At 41.2% G+C, this 22,093-nt stretch overlaps 1 protein-coding gene across 3 annotated transcripts in view; it reads right to left on the reverse strand.

The window, feature by feature from the left end:
• TGFBR3 (transforming growth factor beta receptor 3) overlaps positions 1-22,093 on the reverse strand; it is a 195,006-nt gene that overhangs the window by 115,539 nt on the left and 57,374 nt on the right. For all 3 annotated transcript variants that reach the window (XM_054691672.1, XM_054691673.1, XM_054691674.1), the window contains one exon: positions 1,645-1,829. In XM_054691672.1, coding sequence (XP_054547647.1) covers positions 1,645-1,829 — 185 coding nt within the window. The remainder of the gene's footprint in view (positions 1-1,644; positions 1,830-22,093) is intronic.

Raw genomic sequence — 22,093 nt, forward strand, 5'->3', positions numbered from 1 at the left:
TTCTCCCAGTTGCCTAGTTTCACAAACATCTTCAAATCATTAACCCAAAATCATACATGCACTATACAAATATTGAAAAAAGAAGACTATTCAGGTTTTCACACAGGTTTTCAAGACTACCCTCCACAGGCCCTCTTTCTTTACGTCCTCACTGAACACACAGTGACCCCAACAGCAGCTAATTGCATGTGTCCTCAGACTGTGCATTTGATCTAACGTAGTAAATATGAGTGTGGGTGAGCTTAGATGTCATTCCTTGAGGTATATTTCTTTTGGCTGCAATAGTATTATTTGAATCTATTTTCGGAGTCAACAACTGTACCGCACAATTTAACTCCAGAATTTTCTGCCATTGCTGCTTCTGTATTAATAGCTTGGACTTTCTTTTCTCTCTCCATTCCTCTGAGAGAACCATATATAAAATGAGTAATTATCGCTGCTAAAGAACTGCTGGAGTCAGCAACGCTTCATAGGAACTGCATTTCCTCCTCTTCTCCCTTCCCTCCCACCACAAATTCCCCCCCATAAGTTAAGAATTAAAGACACATTACTGGGATAAAGAAATCTGACCTGAAATATGTGTTGCAGCAACAATGGCAAGCAACCAAGAGCATTAACAATAATTTCCAATGTAGCTGGAAAGGTTAGATGATTTGTCTTTGAAATGAGCCAACTCTGCACACTTTCATGAGATTAAAATCAGTTTGCTTTTCCTTCTGGACACCTCGCTTCTTCAATTGCTATTCCCCTTTCCCCTCAAAGGCAGAGTGGTTGAGAAATATAAACAAATGATTCTGGAAATGACTTTCTTGACCAGAAGAAAGATAAATTCTGTCCTGCATTAATTTCCTTGCAATTCTCTGTGATCAGATTTATTGCGGTTTCTCTCTCCCATAAGTAATACCTGAGTGATAAAGCTTCTGACACACAGAAGCTTAGAAACAGAAATAATAACAACTGTATGTTATCTTTAAGGAAGTATAATAACTATTCACCCACAATCTAGGTTCTTTCTGAACCACAGGAACTTCTGAGAAGGCCATTTCTCTCTTAAGGGGATGAGTCTATCTCTGCATAAGACTGTCACCCGTAAAATAAAGCGCTAACAGGACTTCATGGGGTGAGTGAATGAGTGTTTTAAATGGTGCTGGCCACAGAGTCATTACTGAATCATCATTGTCACCACCTAGACCGTCACCATCTTCCAGAAACTGCCTCACAATGATCCCATTTGCCCCAAACGCACCTGTTGGGGCAAATGGTTCATGAGACAAAAAGCAAAGAAAAGAAGCAAGAGAGGGCCCAGGAGGAAATGGGAAAAACATTTTGTAATTACCAACAAATGGCACCTTTTCTGTTTTTTCATACCCATGTTTAAAAGATGAAGTTCTTAAGAATACGGCAAGTCAAGAAAGTTGGAAAGCCAAGCAATCTGGGGAGAGAGAAGTCCTAAAGTTTCCCAGTCTAGAGGGCCAGCTGTTGTTTGAAATCTTCCTTGCAGAACGTACATTGTATCTTTCTCTCCACTTTCATCCATACATGAGGTCCTTATTAAATCCATAATGGGAGAAACAGTTTCTCCATTCTGAAAAGTGCGTTACAAGCCCAGAAGGGCAGTGGATGGAAGCTGGCACTGACACCTACCTCTCTCTGCAGCTGCCCCAGCCCCTGGTCGCTGGAACGAAGGTTCAGGATGTGCACCTCCTGGGGCAGCCCCGTCGTGCCTCTGCTGGCACAGCCAGACAAGACCGTGAAGCTCTCCATCAGGGCCTGGACTGGATGGGAGGCATTCACCGGCGACAGCTCACACTGGGCACCGTGCTCCGGCCCTGCAGAGGAATCACAAACACAAACCTCTCAAAAACAGCAATCAATTGAGGGTGTCCTGGGTGATCAAGCCACGGCCAACCCACCAGAGGAGCCTTTCCAGGTAAGTTGTTTCCAGGACTAAATGGACAAAAAGCTAAAAAAGCTATCCTACTCTAAAACTCCAACTGCTTAAATTCCTTGCAGATTATTTTCTGACACACAAGTCACAAATGTATCCCTCTGGATAGAAGAAACCTCCCATTTAACATCTGTGTTCAGTTCTTTTTCTCTTAGGGAAAAAAAAAAGAGATAACGGCAATAAATTACCTAAGATTCTAATAATAATATGCATAAATATTAAATACTTAAAAGTTGCACCCCCCAAAAAAATATAAGATATAGTCCCTACCTTTTAAATGTTTCCCCTTCTTACAAAAAAACAAAACAAACTTAATACAAAGCAAGATATAAGGAGACAAGGCAATGAAGTCAGAGTTGTACAAAAAAGTGTGGGCCAGATATCAGAAAAATCCTCCCCAAAGAGACGGGATATGACCAGAAATTCAAATATGAAAATGGGATCTTGGTCATATACTTGGTTCCAGCTTCACCAGCCTCCCTTCCTCTAATTAATTAGAACTTAAATCCTCAATCCGTTCATTCCTCCCCATTTCCACTTCCTGAAGCCCTTGTCGGCTCTGTCCCTAAGCAGTCACACATCTTCCTCAAAGGAGCCGCAGGTCTCAAGTTATCTAAGCCACCGTCCATACAAGCATGGTCCTAAACCAGGGGTTCAACTGAATGGTTATTCCTACCACGAATGCCAGCCCCCTTTCCATGTGTGTGGCATGTCTGTCTGATCCATTACTGAATCATCACCACCACCAAGACTACCACCATTTATGCTGCCTAAGACCTGAGCTCCCTTACCTGCCACCCAATGTCTTCCTGGATCTAGCCCTTTGCAGTCTCTCCAGCCTCACCCGTTCCCACTCCAGCAACCCCAAATCCATTAACGGTCTCCAAATCTATCATGTTTCTCAACTCCTTGTCTTTACTCAAGCTGTTTTCTTTACCCGAAGTCCTATTCACCCCTACAACAAACATCCCACACTGAGGGAGGTACCCATCCCTGTCCTCCCGTTATTTCTCTGCCTGCTCCTGATGGTTCATATTCCACACTAACCAAGGGTACACACATTGGTCTTTGCCAGTGCAGTGTGACCTCCCCAACAGCAGTGAGTTCACTCATCTTTGTATCCTCAGCACCCAGCACAGTGTCTGGTGTATAGGAAATACTCAAAATATATTTGTTAATGAATCGCTGAGTTTAAAAAACAAAAACAAAACCATCCCCTCTGATAGGTGGTAATGGCACCATTCTAGGGACTGGGATTTGGTTCTAAAGAACTAACATGGGGAGCACTGCTGCAGTGATGTGCAGTGCAACCTCACTAACACTGCAGCCTCGTTTCACACTGGTTAGACTGATAGAAGGATATGCAGGAAGAAGGTGGGTGTGAGAATACTTAAACCTCACACATGTCTCCATGAGCTTGCTGTGGTCTCCATTTGACAGCTGGGAAGACTGAGACTTGAACATACAGTGGCCACTAAACCACAACCTTCCAAAATGGTACCCAATGAAAGACCTAAATATACTCCAATTTACTTCTTCCAAACTGCTACATAATAAAGATAACTTCTAGGGTGCAGCTTTAGTCTATAATGCAAATGTAGTTCAGAACCAGGCAATCCTGCACCCACGCTGCTATGCTAGCAGATACCCTGCCTGGGATGCCAGGTCTATTTCAGAACCCATGGAAATTATCTAGGGTGATAACAGTTATCTGGTTTGAAATGAAGTATGTACCTTCTCAAATAATCACGCTGCCCTCTGTATTGTGTGTGCTGTGCCCAGCTGCTTTCTGAGAAAGAGTGGTGGTGACAAAAGATGTCACAGCAGCAGAGGCAGGAGATATTGGATATGATTCCCTGAAATCTCCCCCCCTCCCCCAGACAAGCACTGTGGTGTCTGGTGTGTTTCACACCCTGGAGCTTCAGAGAAAGCCTCCTACTCCTAGACAACTCTGGGCACACACAATATACAGTTACCCACAATGGGGATCCTACTGAATTGATTTTATAGCCTCCGTCCCTGAAGTTGCCATTATCACAAATTAAGCATAAGAAGAACACACTTTTCAGTGGTCATGTTGTGTCCATGTTGTAGCCAACTGGGTTCTAGTTCCCCCCAAAATACATTTGCAAAAAGACTTGCAATCTACCTGACTTGCCCTCTACCATAACCCAGCTGGGTCTTCCTTAAATCACCACATAGCCCACTAGGGCTGGGAACAAATCCTGACTGGAAACAAATCAGGAGACAAGATTTTACCCAAAGAGGGTGGAAGTCCTTGAGGGAACCAACACCCCCAATTCTGAGGGCAAGTACTATTCACCTCAGAGGCTGTGTTCTCTGTCCTGTCAGAGAGGAGGGCAGGGCAGACCCCACTGCAGCTCTAGCCATGGGACATACAAGTCAGTTCAAAGTCCAAGAAAAGAAAGAGCAATGCCCAGCATACATCCTGATCGAATGATTAGATAGATGCTCTTTACAGAGACCCACTGGGGTAATGTTTAAACAATCACTAGAGTTTATCCCTAACCATTAGACCCACTTGAGTAGTATTTGGTTTTGAGGTTTCTTATTGAAAATTTCCCCTCCAAGTTTAAAAAAGAAAAAAGCCACAACATAAGATTAAGCTATTTTTAGATTAAAAAGAACCCAAAAAAAATCAGGAATTACAATTCCAACACACAGTGTCAGTCTGGTTTGGTGAAAATAATAAAATAAATTGTTCCCATTTAGTAAGTGCTTACTATGAACTGGGCAGTGCTTGGTGTCATACAGCCTTCCTACACCACCATAACAAGGTGGTGCTAACCTCACTTTAACAAAAAGGAAAACTAACTCAGTGAACTTAAATTAAAGTAACTGCCCCAAGGTCATCCCAGTCACCCAAGATCTGAGACTGTCCCACCACCAGCACCATTATCTCTGTATGGTTAAGTTTTTTCATGAACGATCTCATGCATTCAGATGGTTCTTTGGAAAATTCTCTCAAACTTTTAAGGAAGAAATTATACCAATTCTCAATTAATGATACTGAAACTCTTTCAGAAGATAGAGGTAGAGAAAATACTTCCTAACTCATTCAATAAGGCCAGCATTGCCCAGGTATCAAAACCAGACAACTTTACTACAAGAAAACTACAAACCAGTATCTCTCATGAAAGTAGATGCAAGAATCTTCAAAGTACTAGCAAATCAAATTAAACAATGTATAGAAAGAATTATATACCACAATCAAGTGGGATTTATCTCATATATGCAAAGGCTGGTTCAACATTTGAAAATCAGTTAATACAATCATCACATTAACAGCTTAAGAAAAAGAAGAAAAGTCAAACAAATGTATCAATCGATGCAGAAAAAGAGTTTAACAAAAATCTAACCATCACTTAAGATAAGGAAAAAAAGCAAGCCATTTATGACCCAAACTGGGGATGAATGGGAACTTCCTTAACTGGGTAAAGAATATGTACAAATAATCCACAGCTAACATCATACTTCATGAAGAGAAACTAGAAATGTTCGTTAAGATCCGAAACAAGGCAAAGATGTGCCCTCTCACCATTTCTCAACTTCCAGTATGGAGAATTCCAGTATTTCCTAGACAATGCCTGCAGTTAGGCATGGCCATGTGACTAAATTCTGGCTAATAAGATATAACCAGAGCTGATATATGCAAATTCCAAGAAGCTTCTTTTTTTTTTTAAAGATTTATTTATTTATTTATACAAGCACTGGGTACAGTCAGAAGGGCGGGAGGGTGAGAGAATTCACCAGAGCCAGAGCAGGGAGCAGAACAGGGAGAGGGACCGAAGTACACTGCTGAGGAGCAGTGGGCTTGGCAGGAGAGGTCTACGTGCCATGTGGGACCCTCGCCCAGCGGCCGGGGATCGAACCGGTGCTGCAGAGGCTGCGGGCAGCTTCGCAACCCAGCGCTCAACCGCTGTGCCACCAGGGAGGCCCCCAAGAAGCTTCTAATGAAAGGAAGGAGAGGTGTTTTTCTGCCCTATCTTCCTGCCTGCTGCTTGGAATACAGATATAATGGCCTGAGCTAGAGCGCCCATCTTGGGCCACCAGGTGGGAAGCAACATGCTGGGTCAGGCAAGGGAATGGAGCAGAAGATGTTTGGGTCCTTAATGAAACGGGCCTGTTGGATCAGCTCCGGACTGTTGCTTTTTATATGAAACACATGTAATCTTTTATTCAAGTCAATACTAGTTGGGGGTTTTTGATACCTGTGGCTTGACCTACCTTAATATACTGGTTTTAACTTAATCAAAAGTGCCCACCTTCTTCCCACCAAAGCATCCAGGGACACTTTCCCCCACCATTCCAGATCCTTTCCCCTGCCCTGGTGCGGTGAACTCCTACTCAGATCTCTCTAGAGAGTTTCTCTTCTTACTCTATCAAATATATGTTTTTTGATACTCTCACAGTACTTTCTTTCTACTGCACTTCATATGGTTATACTTAGACAATTATTTTGTGTGCTTATTTGTTTAATGTCTGCATATACCCAAAGACTGCAAACCCACAAGGATGGAACCTGATAATTCTGTTTGTTGTTACATCCCTGGTCCCAGCATAATGCCCAGGATACATTCAAATATTCACGTATGAAGGATGGTGGCAGAGAAAGGGGAACTGAACCAAGAGGGGATCCAGGCACAAAGGTTTTCAGATCAAGAGGAGAAACTAGAGTTCCTTTGGCACTTCACATAGTAGCCAAACCTCAAGCTTACACGATAGGAAAAAAAAAACATATCAATCATGAGATGAAGATTGTGGTAGTTTGGGGTGCTAAGAAGCAAGTCCCAGTTGGGGCTTCCTCACCCTCAAATGTCACAGAAGACAGGGCAAGTCCTCTCCTCCCAAGCTCTCTTCTGGCAAAGTGCCTTTCTTCGGGGACAAACAGTCCAGGCACTCCCATCAACATTACACATCCCCGGCCTCATCCTGCCGCCTGCTGGGTCAGCCCCAGGCTTCCAGTCCCTCTTCCTCAGTCACAACCTGGTCTCCCATCTTTCCCTTTCGTCCACATGGTGGTTTCTCCTACAGTCTGCCCACACAGAGCCAGATCCCAGCGCAGTGAGAAGAGCCTCCACCTGGGAATACTGTAATCCACCCCACATAATCTATCCCACAAACCGGGGGTTAACGAGGGATCTATGATTCTCACTTGATCACCATGGGGCCCAAGTGCTGCACCTCAGGACCATAAAAAACCAGGGAAGTGACCTACTTATTGGTGCAAGGGTTTAAGTCTCAGCACTATGAAGCTATCTGCAGCCTCTGCAACATGAGGTCGATCCCCAGCCAGGGAGGTGACCCACATGGTGCAGCAGACCTCTCCTGTCTCATCCGCTGTTCCCCTCAGCAGTGTATTTCAGTAGATCCACCTGTTCTGCTCCTGACTCTGTCTCTGGTGAATCTTCTCACTCCCTCACCTCTGGCCTGTACCCCAGTTCTTGTATGCATAACTAAATAAATGTTTAAAAAAAAGGCAGGGAAATATGGTTCTGAGCCATGTCTGACTCTGCTGCTCACTTTTGTGGTGGCCTGTGAGCTCTGAGCAGCCCGTGGAGGTGCTCACCGACAGCCTCAAAGGCTGGGGTTTCTTTTGTGGCTGAAACTCCACAGCTGGCCCTCCCCTGAGCAATCTGTTTCCCCCAGTCAAGCAGCAAGTGAGCAACATGCTCTGGTGATGATTCTCATCAGCACAGAAAGAGCTACTCTATCACAGAAAGATCAACTAAGGCACAGATGATAAACGCTGGTGGAAGAAAAGTGACATTATCCTAAACTCACACTCCTGGTAACCCTGCACCATACTTTATAATTAAAAGGCATTTTACAGGTATTTTACATGAAGCCTATAGAAACTCTACAAAATGTGTAAAACAGATTGTAGGGTAAAGAAAATATCAGGCTTTTCTGCCCTTCCGCCATCAGGATAGATGATGGATCCTTGTCCTGAATGCATGCCTGATGGCGGGCACCTGGAATAGGGTGTGGGCATAGGTAGATGGGATTCAACTGAGCTAAGACTGTGCTTTTAAGGGTGGCGTCACAGGGACGCCAGCAGCAGCAGTAGAAGCCGAAGCCGAAAGAGAAGCCGAGAAGCAGCAGAACGAACACCAGAGAGCTCAGATAGAGTGAAGATTTGCTGGGGGCTGGGAGGCCTGCCAACCTCCCGGCCCCCCAGCACCCCTGCCTGCCATATGCCTGGTGAACCCCATTAAAAAACCTGCAAAACTACTGAGGACTCTGACTCCTCCTTTACCCGGTCTGCATGGGATCAGAAAACCTGCACTGTGTCCTGTCCTGCCCTTACACAGATATATTCCCATTCTGAGGAAAATCCTTACAAGCCTCAGAGTGGGTGAGAGGTCACTCAAGTGCTTCATGGCAGTAACACAAGGTGTTACCTCCGCAGACATTCCTCACTATTACTTCCAGTTTGGACATTTCTGTTTATTCCCAGTACCTAGTGCATGCCTTGTCCAGGATTCTAATACAGCCTTGCCTGCTGCTCAGGCAATCTAATTTCAAAATCTTGCTGGGTGTGGTGCTTTGCTTGACTTGTTTTCCTCCCTCCTAAGCTGAAGTAAGACTTTCTCCTGTTCACACACCCTCCTCTAGACAGCATGGATTAGAGAAAACTCTGTGATGAGAAACTGACCAGGTGGCCCAAATGTAGCGCCTCCTTTATAAAGTCAGCAGCTGGGCCACCTGGGCCAACATGGTTGAACATGGCAGTACCCTCAGTCTCCACGTCCAGTGATAAGCCAGGGTTTAATTCCTTGCTTATACCATCATTTATGCCCCTTTCTGGATCACACATCTCTATTCCTCAGAACACCACTTAAGACAGAGTTAAAAACCCCATTTTAGAATAGTGGGAAGGGGCCCAGAGAGGTTAAGTAACTTATCAAATGTCACACAGCACCAGAAACCTGGGCCTCTCAGATTCCACATCCAACCTCTTCCCAACACATGGCACTGGCTGCTTCTACTCTGCTCTTTTCCAGTCTTTCACCTCAGGACTTGGTGAACAGATTTATCAGCCAAGTATAAACATTCATTAATGTCTAATAAAATAAAATAGACAAAGTAAACTGGTTGGTACTACTTACCTTTTAGTTGACTTAAAGATCATGAAGTTTAATGAGAAAGCACAGTAATTTCTCATTTGACCAAATGTCTTCTTCCTCTTTTTCACTAATGCTTGCTTATCTACATATCAGGGAAATGTTCCTAAGACCTGGCTACAATGTCAATGTCAAAATTCCCAGTTCCACTTAAAGAAAAAAATGCAAATGGACTCACCATTTCATTATGTCCTTCAGCTGCCACAAGCATTCCAATCTCAGTTACAGAACCCCCACATCCACGCTGGCAGGACGCCAGCCCCGAGACTTGACAGAATGCAGACAAAGCATTTGAGAACAGATGCATTTGCTGCACACACTTTAAATTTAATCTGTCCCTAAAGAAATTAATATCACACCTCATGCAACACAGAGTAAAATATTGGGGGGAGGGAGTTATTGTTTGGGGAAAGGTATAATAAGTAATTTTCACATTTAATAAATGTGATCTTTAAGCATTTTAAACACCAATGCATACCAAGTTGACACAAACATCTGGTACCTATTCCACATGATTTCCAGCACACTGATTCCCCATATCACCCAGAGTACTAATGAGGAGCGTGTGTTCAGCTGTAATAAAAGTGGTAAAGATGCAGAGGGAATCAAGGGGTAACATTATAGCCTGAGACCAAGACATTGCAATGGGGAGCTTTTATTCCAACAATGCTATTGGCTATTAAGGGTTTCTGTTATTGTCCCACAGGGAATTCTGCAATGCTGTCAGCTGCAAAGAGGGACAAACTCCCACAGACTGTGAAACTAGACCACAGATCTAGTCGGCCCTGAGCTGAAAATCCCTTCAACCCCCATGAGATGCAAGAATCTGTAGGAAAGGGCACCCAAGATGATTTCTCAGACAATAGCGCAGACTGGCTCTAACTGAACTTGATGAGAGGGAATGTGACCAACGCCAGGATATGCTGCAAAAACAAGGCTCCAAGAAGAAACACCTGGAAGGCCCTAAACTCGAGAGGACCAGAGAGGACACAACATATGCTCATGTTTACAACACCACAAATTACAACTCATTGGAGCCACAGCCCCTTGGGAATGGAGCTGTAAAATGTTCCACTAAACTCCAAAGGCCCCCTCATCACTGCCCCCCACCTGGGTTTTGCAACAATAAAACTTGGCATAGAGCCAAAGCTTGTCTCTGGAAGGAAAAACACAGGCAGAAGGGTCCTAAAATCTGTGAGTTTCTCAAAGAAAAAAAAAAAAGGCCAGATTTTTCTTCTGCCACCACTCCTTGGGCATAGCTTATAGTTTCTTTTATCCTCCAAGTGAATATTTAAATCTAAACCTTCCTCTTGACAAGCGAACCTTCTTCCAAGAAGTCAACTGCCAACTAGTTGGGCCAAAAGCCAGCGCATACTTGTATATTGTTGTGTTGAAATCATGGTGTAACCAAGTTAAAGAATTTCCTGTGTTCAAATTGTGTTTTCAAACGTTGAAAAGGAAACGAGGCAGAACTTCTTTAAGAATCTAAATTCTCAAAGTGTTGGGAAGTGCCAAGCTATAAAGGCCACTCATTCTTCCAACTCAGCCAGATACCACAATATAACCAAGAATCTGTACCAACACAGGGGATTACGCAGCTCTACAAGGAAGCAGGCTTTGGTTTTATGTTTTCATGAACTGACATAAAAAGGCAGCCAAGGGGGCATGTCCTAGAAGTCACCTCTGGGCCTAGCAAGAGAACAACCCCTGTATTGGATACATGGTGGTATAGAAGGGGTACTGGACCAGGGGATGGGAAACTATGTTCTGAATCCAGATCTGCACTTACTCGTTGTTTGACCATAAATGTAAGTTTCCCATAATCTCTATTTTACTTTTACAACAGGCTCAACTTTGGATCAGATGAGACACTGTATATATGAAAGGCATCACAAAGTTCAAGTATTATTAGAGGCATAAATTCCCCTGGGGAAAAGAAAGAAATGAATACAAGCAATGGAAAAATGTTTTCTTTAGGAGTTTTTAGAATGATTAATAAAATATCTAAGGTGTTCTTACACTACTCCTTAGCCACTACTTCCCAAAATTTATTTCTAAGAATTGCACTGGAAGATTTGAAATAAAACATGCAGGGGCCTCCCTGGTGGCACAAGGGTTAAGACGCAACCTATAATGCTGTCCATAGCCACTGCATCACGAGTTTGATTCCCAGCCAGTCAGAGAGCTACCCACATGGTGCAGCAGACCCCTCCTGTGTCGCCCACTGCTCCCCTCAGCAGTGTACTTTGGTCACTCTGCCTATTCTGTTCCCCACTCTGTCTCTGGTGAATCCTCTCACCCTTCCTCCCTGCGCCTCTGGCCTGTACTCCAGCTCTTGTATGCATAAATAAATAAATCTTTTTTAAAAATAAAAATAAAACATGTACTGGGCCTCCCTGGTGGCACAAGGGGTTGAACACCGCACTATGAAGCAATCCAAAGGCTCTGCAGTGCGGGTTCGATCCCCAGCCGGTCAGGGAGCAACCCACATGGCGAAGCAGACCTCTCCTATCTCGCCTGCTAATTCCCTCAGCAGTGTGTTTAGGTCAGCCTGCCTGTTCTGTTCCCCATTCTGTCTCTGGTGGATCCTCTCACCCCCCGCATCCCTGGCCTGTACCCCTGCTCTTGTATGCATAAATAAATAAATCTTTAAAATATATATAATAAAATAAAACAAAACAAAACATGCACAGTGTTAGAGTAGAAATTCCTATTCTCTGAGCACATTCTGAAAGTACAACTCCCAAAGGTGAAAACAGGCCATGTTCTGCCCTCAGGGAATTCCAGCAATCCAGAGAATAATCTGGCACTGTTTTAGCTGACTTTCTTGTTTACTTCAACCTATAAGATAGTACACTATTCCTGGTATTCTGAAAAGATCTAAGGAAGCTGGGAATGAAGGGGCCACTGGCTACAGTAATCATTCATCAGAAGATTAGGATTTATGTTATTGCCTAAATGCTCAACACGGAAACCAAGAACAAATCTGAAAAGCCGGAGGATAGAATCTTTTCTCCTACTCTGTAAGTTTGAGATACACAAAATAATTAAGAGAAAGTACCCTTCTTTATTAAAAGAAAAATAATTGATCTGGACTCAAAATATTAAACTTAATTTAGTCACATAACCAAAAAAATGATAATTTAATTTCTACTAACTTAATCCTTTATGACAAAGTGAGACGTGCAGGGCCAGAAAACTCTCCCTTATGAATCCTGAGGATGATAGCACCAAACCTTTCATCTTTCAAACCTCGCTGTACTTGCCCCTAAGATAGTCACCAAACTAATTTTCTTTTTTATCTATAGCAAATCAGTGTCTGCTGAGAAAGAAAAAGAAGAAACAGAGATAAGAAGGCACACAGAGAATATCTAAGGAGGACACCTGTTCAGCTTCTCAGCACAGGTGAGCCCTCAGCTAAGGCTGGCACGCGTGGTCTGGGTTGGAGTGTTCCCTGAAAGACAAGAAGCCGTAATGAGAGGAATGATCAGGAAGGACAGAAGGAGGAAACCGCAACTGCCGGGAAGCTGAATCAAAGCCTGTAACCACCGGTCCTGATTACAGATAGGAAACGAGAGATTAAAAAAGAAAAATCTACAAATTCTGGATCATGCAAAATATTACTAATTACAGTTGTGTGCACAAACGGGGTCATGAACTGAAATACATTTACTTTAAGGATTTTATGCATAATCAGGGCATCCAACAATCGGTTGTTAAAGCAATGAAGGAAATGCTTAACATGAATGCCAAATTTCCAAGCATCAATGTATACGTCAAAGCCAACTACAATACTAAACCATAGCCCTTCCTCTTGAAGCTCACTAACCTCAATGCTCAAGGGCTCTGTCAGGGGGGAAACTGAAAGCTGAGTGCTTGTGGCAAAATCTGTGAATTATTGTGCTCCTTTCACAGGGAAGCTAAAAGTTGAGGAGAACCTTTGAAGTTGGTATTTCAAGAGTTTGCAAGGCTTATAGGCCAAACAGGCAGAGCCTTGATAGAACCACTCAGTGTAGAGTGGGAAACGGACTTGAAAAGACAGCAAGCTTGTGCCCAGCTAAGCAGCCCTGGCACAGATCACAAAACTACTGGCACAAAACTACTCTAAGCACAGATCATTTTTTTATCTGGCTAGATTCAGAGACCCTCTTAAACAGTTATAGCTATTATACTTTTCATTTATAAACAATATCAGCTTTAATTATAAATCTAGAGTTTCATTCTTTAGATATGTGTCCATGTGTTTCTTACTTAGCTGAATCAGATAAGGGTAAGGACCAAGTTTCTTTTGCTTATCCTCTATCTCAGCCCTCCTTTATTATGTACATACTCAAATTACTTCTAGAAAAGAAATTGAGGTGCTAGGTATTTAAAAAATAAACAAAACAGATCTAGAAAACCCACTTCAGCTGCCAATCAATTAAAAAGAGGCATGACCAAAAAAAGAAATTTTATCCAAGAACTTAAAGAAAACCACTTCATTTGAGCATCAGACATAGGTCTGAGCTTCCTAGTAGCCAAGGTAAAAGAGAAAATGTGATGCTTATACAGAGCTCATAATATGGAAACAAATCAGACCTTTGGATAGGAAAATATTTTTCCTAAGTCTGAATTTAAGAGATGTGTAATGATGCAACAACTGATGTTTTCAAGAGTCATTTTACAGAAAGTATAAGCACATAACTTTTCTCATATGGCCTCATTATAAACAGGGACTACTCATTACAGTGGATTTCATTCATCCGGTCAATTATGTCTAGTATGCACAAAAACTCCTTTTCTAGAATTGGAAGAATTTTCTAACCAATAATTTTTTTAAAGCCAATAATTTGCATTAGTGTAGGTATGAAGGCAAAAAACAAAGTAGCATTAATTTTTGAAAGGGATATAGGGGAACTTGTGATCTTGATTCTCAAAAACTCAAGATGCAATAAATCAAAAGTTTTGGATGTTGCTCTGCCAGGTCAACAAGCAATTTCTAAAATGTAAAATCTAAACAGAGGTATCAATTTAATAAAAGGCTAGAAGGGAGTGATTCAATCAAATTACACTTAGCCTAATGATAAATATAAGATAAATGTACTGTTGTTTGATAAAGTCTCCCCCCAAATTTAAAATGGAATAAATGAGATACCTGTTCAGAAAAAACATCTACTTAGCATGCTCACGCCAAACTTAACACACAGTAAAGTACTGTAAAACACACATCTGTATCTGACAAAGCAACCTTTCAAAACAGATGTGTCATATGATGTTTCAAAGCTTAATGTTTTTTTTTTAAGTTTGTCACATTCAATCAAAGCAATTTCTGTTTTTCTGAAATCTGTATGTGTTATTTTGGGGAAAACTTTTCTTCAGTGTTTTTCCACTCTGGATCAACCAGTCCCTCGCTTTTCCTCCCAAGTGAACCTTGGGAAACCACTCTGCCAGAGGGAATTCACCTTTTCTCACATTGAGGCAAGCTGTAACACTTTCAAATGGTCAATCTGAAAATAAAATCCTTTGCACGATGCCAACTCCTAAAACAGAAGGACTTTGTTTCAAGATTTGCACAGAAAAATGCACCAAAACTACTCTAAGCCATGAAAATACATAATAATTAATTCCTTCTCTAGGTATTTCATATCCTACTCCTGTGTTCCCACCTTACTTCATCCAGCCCAAAGACCATCTTCCACAACAAAATAAATACTTCATTTATTTAGCATTAGCTGGTAATGAGATATTTCACAAAATCAATCTTCCGATATCTAATACTTTCCTCCTTTCAAGAAAGAAAGGGACATTTATCCTATTTTAAAGGGAAATCTACCTAAAATCTACAACATTGGTAATTATTTCCTGACCATCTTAAATATTTTGAGCATCCTGAATAATCACTTTACATATGAGACAGGGTCATCATGATAATACTAGTTTCTAAAACTTGGTTTGGTGTTTCAGTTATTATCTCTACCCCAAATGGGCCCAATTTCTATTTTTTTAGAGTTTTGCCTCTATTTCCCATACTTCTGTTTTCTAGATTGTGGGTCTGTGTCGCTACCTCAAGCCCATCACATGCCATCATTTACACTCAGCTCTAAGTCCACATGTTCTCCATGAGGCCAGGGGTGGCTTCCCATTCCTCAAACAGAGTAATCTATACAGACTTGTGACATTCATCTTCCCTGTACCTCACCACCCACATTGGTAACTTCCATGTGCTCCAAAGCCATAAGCCTGCTGAAATATCTGATCCTGTATAATGGTGTTATCATATAACATAATATAAAAGTGACAATATTAACCACATTAGCAGCACTGTTCACACTAATTTGAATGGCAAGCCATCAAAGAAAGTGAAGCTTACGTACTAATTCCAACAGTAATTAGTCAGTTCAGAAGAAAACTGTGCTAAAGCCATAATCTCCTATGGCTCTGGGGCTTCAAGCATTTCAGAAACTCTTTTCAAGAAGAGAGAATAAATGTATAACTAAGTCTGACAAAGTTCTCATGGTGTCTCCTCCCCTCCCCATTTTTTTTTCCCCAGGATGAAGAGATCCTAGATCCTGCACATCCTAAATTCATTACAATTTTAGCATCATTTGCAGATTCTTCCTACAGTTCCTCCATGGAGGTTGTAGCTCTCAATCCTTCCCATTGTCACCCTCACCTCAGTGCCAGCAGCCACCGTCCTGGAGATCAGACACTCCTACTGGTGGTCCCTGTTCCAGGTCAGGACAAATGACCGGCCATGCCCCACACAGCAAGGGGCAGTCTGCAGGCTGGACAGTGCCATCTCACAAAGAGAGCAACCACGGCCACTTAGAGTCCCTCTACGATACGAGCCTTCTAATATCACATCATGACGTGGAGCCATCCCTGTCTTCTCATGACAGTTAGAAATACATATCAGACTCCACTATGCAAACCATGATTATCTAAGGAATGGCATAGAGTGAGAACTACTATAGCTTCAGAGACTCGGGGCGACTCATTTTTTAAAGCTTTTTTCTGAAATTAAGTGGAATTTCTTTGTGCCCAGAGATAACTAATAATTTATCCTAGATTTCAACTTTTTTACAGTAAAAAGTATAGGAAGTTGCGTGAAGACAATGAATGGAAGTACATTTTTTTATCAAACAAGAACAGGAAACTTTCAGTAGTTTATGGTAAAACTATGTATCTGAGCCAAAGAGAAAATTAAAGTCTTTTAACTCCAAATGTTTTACCCTCTCCCATCCAAAATACACAAGAACATGCAAAACTGACACCCATGAAACAAATCTCAAGATCGAGGGGAAATTAATAGTTGGCATTTTCCAAAATATATTTCCCCCAAATTACTTAATGAGACTCTTCAAACAGGGCCTCTGCACCTACTTCTTCTATTATTACATGGCCAAAATGAGTCATAATAAAGCTCTGGAATATTAAAAGACAATAAGTGAGGAAATTCCAGAAAATATAAAAACTATTTCAAGGAGCCAAAACAGAACTATATTTATTTTTCTATCCCAACACATAGGAATGAATAAAGTAGCAAATAAAACAGGCTCTCACAAAAAGAAAATCTATCTGGCTACATTTCTATATCACAGTCTTCTAAATTTACCACCTCCTCCTCCATACTAGAGAAATTATTTCCTTAAACCAAGTTAACCCCTAGAATGCCATACACCCAAACTCTAAGAACCTGTGCTATCCTGTAACCAATTCAAAAACAGGTATTTTTAATCCACAGCATCTAACACAACAACTGGCACATAGTAGCGCTCCACATGCATTACAGAAAAGAAAAGCCCACATTTAACTCTCATTCACTTTAGTCTTAATCCAAACCTGCCTGGAATATGGCCCCAATTCCACTGTAACACATCACTTACCTGAGCCACAGTTTTCCCATCTTTAAATAGTTGGATAACACTTACCTTATCTAATTTCCAGGGTTGTGAAGAAAATAAATAAGGTTATGCATTTGAAAGGGAAGTATGTTTTTTTAATAATAAATTTATAAATATAGAGATGTTAATAATAAAAAGATGAAAATCAATAGAAAACAACCTTCTTTCTCCTCCCTATCCACCTCCCCCAAAAGATGAAGAGCACAACATAAAAGTGAGCCTTAGGAACAGAGAGGACAGAAGGTTGACCCAGGGAGACCCAGGGTCCAGTCCCAGGGTCCAGTCCCAGGGTCCAGTCCCAGCTCCGCCAGTAGCAAGCTGCTTGACCTGGGGCAGCTCACTTACTTTCCTCACCTCCAAACTGGGGCAAATTCTACCTTATCTTGCCAGAAAGAACTAAAGTAGTATTTTACATAGATAGCAAAGAATTCTATAAATTAAAAATGAGGTAACTATTCAAGAGATTAATTAATGAGACTTGCCTTACAAAAAGTCTGGACTTAAATAGCTTTGTTATAGAACCGATGGACAAGGAAAAGAAGCTGGCTATGATCAGACCTGAAGAAAGCAGAAAGAAGGCTAATCAAGAGAGAAGAGTGGGGAATGCCCTGGTGGGAACTCATGTGTTAATTACATCAAGAAATGGCTGCTTTAGAAGCAGGAACTTCAGCAAATAACTGTGGATCACAATTCTTTTTGAATTCACTTATACCTATGAATTGAAATATTGGGTCAGATTTTCTCCAATCCTGGTTAAGACAGAGGCAGGCAAACCTTAATGCTACACGTGGACGCTGCCCTTTGTTCCAGAACAGCAGCTAAGGCAGACAGCAATAGTTAAATAAAACAATAAACTATAACAGTTTGGTCGCCTGGTAATTAAAAAGAGAAAACGAAAAGAACCAGTCTCAAAATTCAACTCAAGGCTGAGCTCCTAGCAGAAAACTCCTAGACCAAAACCTACACCTGCATTTTTTTCAATTATTTTTCTCAATTATTTTTCTCCCTACTCACTTTTCTTGATTATTTTTCATACAGAACCCTTGAGTTGTACTGCCCATCAATACTTTCTCAACTGCAGTAAGCAGATATGCAGAAATGGGATCTGAACAGCCCCTATATAACACATGCTTTCATTTCTAGTCTACCTTTTCTAACTATTATTTCTCCTTTATAACTGAGTGAGCAAATACATTCAATAGCCAACAAAATGGCCTGGTGCACAGCTATGGTGTCAGAATTACCCCCGGTCCTCCCAGACTAGCAAGTGTCCACTCACACAGAGCACAGACCTGTTTCAGTTGTGGGGTCTCTTCCATCTTTATAGGCTATTTTTTTTAAATCTCTAAGGGGTCTCCCTGGTGGCACAGCGATTAAAGACAGTGCTATCAAACTATTGCCAGCCACTGCAGCATAAGTTAGATCCCCAGCCAGGGAGCAACCCACATGGTGTACCAGACCCTCCTGTCTTCCAGCTACTCCCCTCAACAGTGAATTTCAGTAGCTCTGCTTGTTCTGATCCCCACTCTCTCTGGTAAATCCTCTCATTCCACCCCTTCCGCATCCCTGGCCTACATCCCAGTTCTTATATGCATAAGTAAATCATTTTAAATAAATAAAATCTCTAAGGACTATGGTTTCCCATTATTGCTCTCCTGAAGCTTTCGGCTCAAGCTATAAGTGTTAACATTCAAGGATAATTTTACCTATTAGGAGCAAATCAAAAGTGAACTTTAATTGCATGCATTCTTTTATATCACTGTACATAAGCTGAATAAAAAGTACTTATTTTACTTTTATCCTCAAAATTAATACAGGATTTCTACTACAATAGGATATAGTAATTTTTAACCACTCTCATATAATGGATACTCTTTTTTTAAATAAGATACATTTAATTTGCTCTTTAAAAAATCTTGCCAGCTTAAGTTTCATATGCATTTTACACATTTAAATTTATTAGTGTGTGGAATCTCTAATTTGCCGTACTTCCTATGGAAATTCCTGTTGATATATGCAGATTTCTTTGGAAAATTAAAGTTTACATTTTAATGTATCCAGTTTACTTTTCTATGGATTGACTCCAAATGACATTTTGGCCAACTATGTAATTTAGCAGTCTGCTGAGTACAATGTGATGTATAAACTTAAATTTTTTATTTTTTTATTTTTTTGGATCATGTTAATTCTATTTTTAATTTTTTACATTTATTTTAATATAATAGATATTCTTATATATCTTTGTGTCACCAGATATGAATTCATCTAATCCCTAAATACCTTATCATTTATCCTCATTGCAACTACATTTCTTGACAATCAACTTGTGGTCTGCAGGAGTGAGAATTACTTGCCTAGCTAAGAACTCAAGAACCCTGTTAAATATTTTGCTTTAAAATAAGGATACCTTAGGCTTTGCACTCTGCCTCTGACCAGATTAAAAAAACTGTCATGAGGTTTAAACTCTAGTTAGCATTAGTGTTAATACAAATCCTAACCATCTGACAGTATTTTTACAAACAAGTACCATAAAGAACATATTGTTCAAAAGGGATGGAAATTGTGCCTTCCAAAGTTCATATTTGAGAATCTTTAGGACTACAGAGATTAGTGCAGTATAATAAATAAGATGTGATGCCCTCTACATGACAAGGTCACTTGCAAAAGAACACTCTGACCTTGGCAAACTTCTCAAAGGCTTAAGACAAATAGGAACTCAAGAAGTGGGGGTTTTTTGCATGTGGGGCTTTTTTTTTTTTTTTCCCCCTGCTTGTTTATTTGTTTTCAAATACCACATGTTTTAAAGCACTGCCCTGATTTTAAAGTCAGAAAGGTTGCAAATTTCTGAATTACTGTAGTCACCGTCCTCTGTCTGCTTTTAACTGCCTACAAAATGATCCCTATGGACACCGGTCTGAAATTGCCCCGGCCTTGCCAGGACAAATGTTGGCCTGTGTATTCCAGAAGGGCTGTGAATATTCTGAAGGTCAAACAAAAAATGGATTCTTTCCAATCAGAAAGGAAGTCTGTGCTTTCTGGAAGGTGGCCCCCAGTTGAAACGACTTGGTAAACTAGGAGGCAAGTAAACCCAAAACTGGAGACGACCTTCACATCTAATCGGCACTCTCTGAAGGATGCTAGTGGTAACGGGGAAATGTGAATGTTCTGGATGTTGACCATCTCTCTCTCTCTCGGCTTTTCTCCTTCTACAGACTCACATCAGATGTTTGAAATAATCACTAGCAAAGCCTCGTGTTTAAAACTACAACATGTGAATATGGATTTCTGCGGCACTTGTGAAGAAAGTTTACTTAGGTTATTTTTCCTATTTACCAAACAAGTTTCCACAAATCCTTCCTAGTGTAAACAGAATGCTAGTAATAATAGTGGTAAACCAGCACAATGAAACAAGAAAAAAATCTCAACTGTGTTTTTTGTTTGTTTGTTTGTTTTTGCAGATAAGGAAACTTAGGCCTAGAGAAATCAAGGTACAACAAACCCCTCCTTCTTCTGCCTTCCCCAGCTCCAGCTCCTCATCTTCACTCCTTGTCTTCAACATGCTGCAAAACCACCAGCTTTTAAAGTACAGCTCAGTGGTCTCCACTGCCTCTCTGCAGTCTCTCCCAGTAAGCAGAACTTTGCCCTTTCCTCTGAATTTTGGCAGCAGGTGGATTTTTCTGTCAGGCGTGCAATACAGCACAAAGGCAAACAGTGTCCTTATGATTCTCCCAGCATCTTAAAAAGTCACAAAAAATGTTTTCTTACTAATCCTCCAAAGCTCCCACATAGGCCAGGTACATAATAGGCATTCAATAAACACCTATTAAATGGAATGAAATGATTCATGAATAAAGTGATATTTCCAAGGTTATACAACCAGTGGGCAGCAAAAGCAAAAATAAGAAATCATGCTTCGTGAAGACAACGGTAACATAGCTTGTACCATATGCCACAAAAAACCACAGCCTCCTCAGTATGTGGGTGTGACAAGGCGGGCACTGGGTTGCATACGACCCTCCAGGCCTCACAACCAAGCAGAGAGCAATGATTGTAAGTCTCCCACAGCCCCAGCTGCTATTTTATATTTTCACTCTTTACTATTTTTAAAAACTGGATCATTTCCCTTTTTTCCCAGTCTTTTTTTTTAAAAAAAAAAAAAAAGGAAAGTTTAGGACAGCAGGAAAACTGCTGAGCTGAGACACAAAGAAAAGCTGACTCTGCACATGCCTCATTGTTTTCTATTTTCATTCCAGCACAGTTGTGACTGGAAACCAGCGTTTAGGATTCCAGGTGGACTCCCATCCCTGGTGTCCAAAACGTTACCTTTATACACTGCCGCAGAGGTGTGAGTCAATTGAGTATGCTTCCTCATATATATCATGTATCTTTAGGGAAGTAACCAAAATATGTGTTTGGGGAAAGGAAAGGGGAAAAGGGACCAAGGGAGTCTTCTGAGATGTAATTACATGCACAAGTGGGACCTTTGCGGGGGGGCTGTGTAGAGGTGGGAGGTTTAATGTAAACATTCACTACAGTTGTAAGCTTTTGACTTTTATATACCTACTGCATCACCACATGCTGAGTACACATCTGTTAAAAGTGCTGACACATTCATTTAAGAACACCATTTATTTATGAATTTTTGTGTGTTGTTTGTTATTGTTTTGGGTTTCTTTTTCAGGATTTGCTTAGCTTTTTCTTCCTCAAATACATTTGATGACTTCTTTTAATTTTACATTACCAACAAGGTCCTCTTATGGCCCATGGACACCGATTATTTAGTCAAAGAGGGGGACTCTGGACTCATTCCTCTTTCTAAACTGCTCAGATTCTGCCTCAGAGGAAAGGCTGCTCACCCCTACTTCAGAGGACATAAAAAAAGCAAGGTCCAGAAGAGTTCAGAGAGAACCCTTAAATCCTGATCACCACCCCATTCCACTGTCCCTATAAAAGAGGCCATTTCTCTAAGCTGCCCCACTGAAAAATAACCTTTTGATCCACAGAAAAATTAAAACTCAAAGGGAAATGGAGATAATTCATCTGCTGAGAGTCATTCTCCTGTTAGGAGACGGCCTCCAGAGTCAGCTGCATCTAAACATACAGCCTTTCCTGAT

This window comes from Talpa occidentalis, unplaced genomic scaffold, assembly GCF_014898055.3.
Source record: "Talpa occidentalis isolate TD23 unplaced genomic scaffold, MPIMG_talOcc4v2.1 talOcc4.9, whole genome shotgun sequence".
Classification (NCBI taxonomy): Eukaryota; Metazoa; Chordata; class Mammalia; order Eulipotyphla; family Talpidae; genus Talpa; species Talpa occidentalis.